General features: G+C 37.0%; 1 protein-coding gene across 1 annotated transcript; it reads left to right on the top strand.

Annotated features, from left to right (window-relative positions):
• On the top strand, positions 1–5,947 carry LOC133191650 (patched domain-containing protein 3-like). The gene is made up of 3 exons (XM_061327394.1): positions 1–475; positions 1,386–1,604; positions 4,362–5,947. Exons 1-3 carry the CDS (start codon positions 1–3, stop codon positions 5,945–5,947), a joined length of 2,280 nt encoding a protein of 759 aa, XP_061183378.1.
• The last annotated feature ends 1,316 nt before the right edge of the window (positions 5,948–7,263 follow it).

Raw genomic sequence — 7,263 nt, 5'->3', positions numbered from 1 at the left:
ATGGGACAGGTTTCTTTCCCTGTGTATGAGAGAAGCGACATTTCTAGAAACCTGGGTAATGCACTTCAGGTGAATAGAACTTTGGTATCTGCCGATGTGATCCGTTTGCAGTACTCGCTTCTCTTTAACAACGAAACAGCTAAAATATGGGAGAAAGAATTTATTGCAAAAATGAAAACCTATGAATCTTCATTGCTTGATATCGCGATATCAATGTCCCAGTCCCTAGATATAGAACTCGACAGTAATGTCTCTGGGGATATCCTTTGGATATCACTCACCTTTACAATAATGCTAACGTATGCATCACTTGCAACAACTGGCACGCGAATCAACTGTATAGCAGACCGTCAAAATTTGGGTCGAGCAGGCGTTTTGGCCACAATCCTGGCAATCCTGGGTTCTTTTGGACTGACATCAGCAGCTGGGGTGGAGTATGTGTCTCTTGTGGGTGTCATGCCTTTCCTTATAGTAGGTACGTATCTACCATAGGTAGCAAAACATACTAGTCTTTAATATTCTAAAGCATGGAGGATATTTTCGGAAATTGATTTTTTTAGCAAGTTAGTGTTATATTTGCTAGCAAGGTCATTATAACAACCATATAATGTACGAAATGCTGACTTCAAACGAGGTTATTGAATTCCCAGTAACATCAACGTATCTTTCAGTAGCCTGCCTCGGTTTAAAAATTGTTCGAACTCGGAGCATGCTCTTGATTATCGAATAAGTTTGAAGACGTAAACACCATATTCAAGTGATAGCGGAATATTACTACATAAATAAGGAAAGGTGACAATGGAAAAGGTGAAGTCTTCTCGTTTGTCATACAAGTTAGTTGGCCCTTATCGTCTATAGTCGTTTAAATATTCAAATATGTAACAGATGTGGCAGACTCTGTGTTATCTTTTAAGTCTACTGCGATATATCGAGTCGACATATGAACGGAATTACATGTAACTATTGTTAATTGGCATTTGCTGGACCCGGAAATGTATCATTTTTATGAAGTTTAAGAATCCAATATAGGTAGGGTAGATCGAATTCAATTTAGTTGACTGCTAAAAGTATTAAAGACTGAAGTGTGATTATATTGAAAAATATCTTCCTTTGAAAGTCAACTATGAGTATAAAACGTGTCTATCGTCAAAAGATGTTGAAATCTTTTTTTCATCCGTGACCTGTAATGCTATTGTCTTAATGTCTTACATCTATCCAGAACATGCAGAAAATACACAAAAATACGATCATGTAATATGACATGACACATTCATAAACTACTACACTGAAATGGTACTTTTACTAGGAACACCACTATACATGTGTTATATTCTCACTTTGGTAATTATTCTCATTGCCATATATAATATTTATTGCCTTTTTAGGTATTGGTTTAGACGATGTATTTATATTACTCTCTGGCCTGGCGGATGCACCCCTTACCGGAAGTGACGGAACACCCACTGACATCAAGGAACGGATTTCCTTTGCTATGGCAACCAGCGGTGTTTCCATTTCTATTACGTCATTGACAGATTTCCTAGCTTTTGGCATAGGATCAAGTTCAAGCTTTGTTAGCATAAGGAATTTTTCAATATATACAGGTAATACTCAGCAGTAATATCATTATAATTGGTATATATCTTAACATACATCCAACACAAGTTTCAAATTCCGATATCATGAAAACCATTTATTTCGGTAAGATATATGACAATTGATATATGTTTTGTACAGCCGGGTGTTTTAAATAACACCGTCAAAATGTATGAAATATATCGAATAAAAATATGGAGCTATTTTTAATTAAATATCTAATAATGCACGTGTAAGTAAAGCTGGACTACATTCTAAATGGTGACTATTACCTATAAATAATTAATCTCAAAGGGGAAAACACAAGTAAAGTAATTTCCATAGTGTGGTCAAATGGCGTCAATATTATTTGAACATATATATGTTTCATGCTGTACTAAACAAATTTATCCAATTATGCGCAAGAATTTATTTATTTATTGACTAGTCCGAAATATCTGACGTTTTGCAGGCGTTTTTCGTGATTTTGATATTTGACGTGCCAGGAAAACCTCAGAACCGGCGCCATTATGAAAATTGGAAATTTCACCGCCCCCAACTGAACTCGATTTTCGATAATTGCAAATCGAGTTTAAAAGTGTCAAACTCATAACTTATCAATAACACAATGTTTCTAGTTTTCACCAATATCGCTTAAAAGAAAATATCAATCCGCATTTCAATTCAGGTCTCATGAGATTTCAAAATGAACGAAATCAAAACAAACCGCGACAGTTTGATAAAATGTTTTCACCAGACACTTTACGTGTATATTACAAAGGAACAATAAAAGGGATATTGGAAGTACTATAGAAGCAACGTACTGTTGATAAGATGTGAGGTAGACATTTAATTCGGTTCGCAGGTATCGAAAATCGACTCGAGAATGCCGCCTCCATTTGGAGGCGACGGATTCCCACTTTTCATAATGGCGCCGGTTCTGACGTTTTCCTGGCACGTCAAATATCCAAATCATGAAAAACGCCTGGAAAACGTAAGATATTTCGGGCTGTTTATTAGGGCTGGGACGATACAACTTTTTCTATATCGATACGTATCCCGATATTTGAGCCACGATACGATATGTATCAAGATATGTTTAATTGGTTATAAATTCTTTTTTTTTATATTGAAATGAACAAGACATTTCTTCACAAATAAGAATAATTCATTCAAAAAAGTTGTATATCTGTTGTAAAACTTAATTATTTTGGTCTTAATTATTATGTATTTCATATTCATATTTATATTAAGCATATTTATTTTACATATTAAACCCAAAATTTTAAGTTAACAAAGAAAAACATTAGTCAGAATTTTTTGGGAAATATGTCGATATTTCTTCATACGTATCGATATGCGTATCATCCTCACATTGAATCGATATCTCGATATATCATCCCAGCCCTACTGTTTATTGACTTGTTCCGTGTCATGGTCAACGAGGGCCCTGGAAAACCAACTTGAATTTTCCAGCGACAGTGAATGGAATGAAGGGCAGTAAACTAGTGTTAGGGCACTTGTAAAACAGATCAATTCATACAAAAATGTTACGGCAGACAGATAGCATTGTTATTCAATACAAGTCTCTGGTTACATTACATATTAATTTGGTCATGATGTTGCAGAAGAGTATTTCAAATTTTCAGTGCGAAGTCGAGATGATTGATTTGCACTTGACGATCATTTCCTTTAAACGGAATACTTGTTTCCATCTTTCTCTCATCACAGATATAGCTAGTCCGAAATATCTGACGTTTTCCTGGCTTTTTTACGATTTTGATATTTTACGTGCCAGGAAAACGTCAGAACCGGCGCCATAACGAAAACTGGTAATTCGCCTCCTCCAACCAGAGGCGGCATTCTCGGGCTGATATTCGATACTTGCGAACTGAATTAAATTTCAATCTCACAACTTATCAAAAGTACAATACTTTTAAATCTCATTAACATAGTTTTTTTTATGGTTCGTTTATAAAATATACAGTCCGATGAAAACATTTTTTTCTGAGTGTCGAGATTTGTTTTCATTTAGTGCATTTTAAAATCTTGCAAGTCCTGTATCGAAATGTGGAGTGATGTTTTCTTTTTATCGATATTGGTGAGTACTAGACGCATTGTGTTATTGATAAATTGTGAGTTCGGCATTCAATTCGGTTTGCAAGTATCGAAAATCAACTCCGGTTGGAGGCGGCGAAATTTCCAGTTTTCGTAATGGCGCCGGTTCTGACGTTTTCCTGGCATGTATAAAATATCAAAATCGTGAAAAAAGCCAGAAAAACGTCAGATATTTCGGACTAAGATATAGCTTGTGCAGGAAAAGATTCTGCATAATGAATTTTGCATTTTTCAGTTCATTAATCTTGTTATTCAATGTGTATGCATGCATGTTTCGTTACATGTATTTGTGTTTGTACACCGCTGTCATGTACTGTGTATAAATACATGCACAGCCTCGTGTTACATGTATTTTTCATGCACACCCCGTGCTTCATATGTGTAGATCCCCCCTTGTTTTTGTTATGTACACCCCGTGTTTCATGTCGTTTATGCACAACTCATGTTTCATGTATGTGTGTATGCACACCTCGCTTTATGCACGACTTGTGTTGAATTGTAATTCGTTTTGTGTACACCTCGTGTTTTATGCTTTTGTATATGTACGCCTCATGTTTCATGAATTTACAGCACCAAAAGATGCACAGTGAGGGTGATCATTCGATGCTTTTCTATTTAATGAGGAATTCATCAATTCTATTTCATTTTTTCACTTTCCTTTATTTTAGGAGTCGCCGTGTGCTTCTGTTATATAAATCAACTGACTTTGTTTGTGCCTTGTATGGTTATCAACGAACGACGAGCCGAGAAGTCACGACACGCCTTCACTTGTATGAAAACGAAATCCAAAGAAGAGCTGAAAAATGAAGGACGGTCCACCCTGTATCAGTTCTGTTGTGCTGGGGGACCTGCTAACAGTCCCGAAGATTACAGTAATTTCATTCAGAAATACCCAACCAAGTTTTGTCAATTTCTAGTGGGTCATACTGTGGGGAAAATATTCATTTTGTTAGTGTTTTTTACATATTTAGGATTCTCCATTTATGGATGTTTAAATCTTAAACAAGGTCTTGAGTTACAAAATCTTGTTTCAGAAGATTCGTACCTGTACAAGTTCAATGTTTGGAACAAACAGTATTTTGACGATACAACACCAGTTTCATTCAATTTTGACAAACCACTGAATTATCATACACAGGAAAACCAAAACGAAATAGCCTCTTTTATTCAAAAGATAAAAGGCGATGAATACATCTCTCCGCATTTTGAGAGATTCTGGTTAAGTGCCTACTCTAAGTCTCCTTTGTTTAATAATTCCTCGAAAACAAACTTCATTGATGGTCTTAAACAGTTTATGCAGTATCGCCCAGACCTCGCTAACGATGTAGCATTTGATAGCTCGGAAACTTCTATTATTGCGTCAAGATTTTACGTAATGTCGAACCCTATGTTGAGTACCACAGACAGCGGGAACTTGATGCAAAATGTGAGAAAACTAGCATCTGAGTCTAAATTCTCAGTCTTTGCGTACACCCCGGCGTTTATTTTTTATGAACAGTATGTAGAGATTTTTCCAGCGACCATGCAGACTCTTGGGATCGCTGTTGGGGTCATGATGGTGGTAACAACCATTTTTATGCCAAACTTATTCCTTGTTGTCATGGTAACCGTAACATTGGTGATCATTTTGCTGGGTATCGTTGGTTTTATGCCCTTTTTAGACCTGACCTTGAGTTCCATAACAATGATTGACCTCATCATGACTGTAGGATTTTCGGTCGACTTCAGTGCTCACATCTGCCATGCTTACATGTCTGTTTCGGGCAAAACAAGGAAGGAAAAGGTTCATCAAGCACTGTCTCGGTCTGGAGGTCCAATATTTAACTCTGCTTTGTCGTCCATCCTGGGAATTCTCATGTTGATATTTTCCAAAAGTTATATTTTCTTGTCATTCTTTAAGCTTATGTTGATTGTGATGATTTTCGGTCTGTTCCATGCCCTTTGGGTTTTACCTCTTTTCTTATCAATCATTGGTCCCATGGTGCATGGCACATCTGAAAATGATGAAGAAAAAACAAAAGATGATAAAGCAGATCTCAAACTGGACGAAAAGAACAATCTTCCGCTTAAAAAGGTGGAGGAAGGTACTAAGGAAGATGAAAACAAAGGAATGTCTGCTTCCGACAAGCAGACGAAGGAATCAGAGATGGTGTCTTCAGAAAAGAGTCACAACAACAAGGCCAAAGTAAACGACACAACAGAGGACCCAGAATATTCTGGAGACAACGTGATGTCAATCAGCATAAAGCTGTGATTCTCCCCTGTGCCTTATCAAACTTAAACAGAAATGACCAAACTGAACGATTTGATCTCTCTCTCTCGCTCGCAGTTCGCCAATCAAAAGTCGAAGACATAATGGCCTCCTCAATTTTATAGGAACGATTTTATTCATTACAATAGTATTTTCCCATATATTGTACCTACACTTACCTAAATGGTTTATAACTGGATATAGTGCCTAAAGTGATGTAATGTTTTATACGTATTTGTTTCACGTGCATCTGTAGTTCAGTGTCTGTAGATGTAGTTTTAGCTCACCTGAGCCGAAGGCTCAAGTGAGCTTTTCTGATCACCTTTTGTCCGGCGTCCGTCTGTCTGTCCGTCTGTCTGTAAACTTTTAACATTTTCGACTTCTTCTCAAGAACCACTGGGCCAATTTCAACCAAACTTGCCACAAAGTATCCTTGGGTAAAGGGGATTCAATTTTGTTCAAATGAAGGGCCACGCCCTCTTTCAAGGGGAGATAATAAAGAATTAGTGAAAAATTAATAGCATCTTTTAAAAATCTTCTCAAGAACCAGAGGGTCAGGAAAGATGAAACTCATGTGGAAGCATTCTCAGGTAGTGTAAATTCAAGTTTGTTCAAATCATGACCCCCTGGGGTAGGGCGGAGCCACAATGGAGGATCAAAGTTTTACATAGAAATATATAGGAAAAATCTTTAAAAATTTTCTTCCCAAGAACTGCAAAGCCATGATGAGTCATATTTATATGGAAGCATCCTCAGGTAGTGTAGATTCAAGTTTGTTCAAATCATGATCCCCGGGGCTAGGGCGGGGCCACAATGGAGGAGCAAAGTTTTACATAGAAATATATAGGAAAAATCTTTAAAAATCTTCTTCTCAAGAACAGCAAAGCCATGATGAGTCATATTTATATGGAAGCATCCTCAGGTAGTGTAGATTCAAGTTTGTTCAAATCATGACTCCCAGGGGTAGGGCGGGGCCACAATGGAGGATCAAAGTTTTACATAGAAATATGTAGGAAAATTTTTTAAAAATATTCTTTTCAAGAAAAGCAAAGCCATGATGAGTCATTTTTATATGGAAGCATCCTCAGGTAGTGTAGATTCAAGTTTGTTCAAATCATGACCCCTGGGGGTAGGGCGGGGCCACAATTGAGGATCAAAGTTTTACATAGAAATATATAGGAAAATTCTTTAAAAATCTTCTTCTCAGGAACAGCAAAGCCCTGATTGGACATTTTTATATGGAAGCATCCTCAGGTAGTGTAGAGTCAAATTTATTCAAATCATGACCCCCGGGGGTAGGGCGAGGCCACTATGGAGGA

This window comes from Saccostrea echinata, unplaced genomic scaffold, assembly GCF_033153115.1.
Source record: "Saccostrea echinata isolate AGI-Se365-2 ecotype Australia unplaced genomic scaffold, CSIRO_AGI_Sech_v1 ptg000023l, whole genome shotgun sequence".
In the NCBI taxonomy this organism is placed as follows: domain Eukaryota; kingdom Metazoa; phylum Mollusca; class Bivalvia; order Ostreida; family Ostreidae; genus Saccostrea; species Saccostrea echinata.
This window is presented reverse-complemented; position numbering and strand designations above follow the sequence as displayed.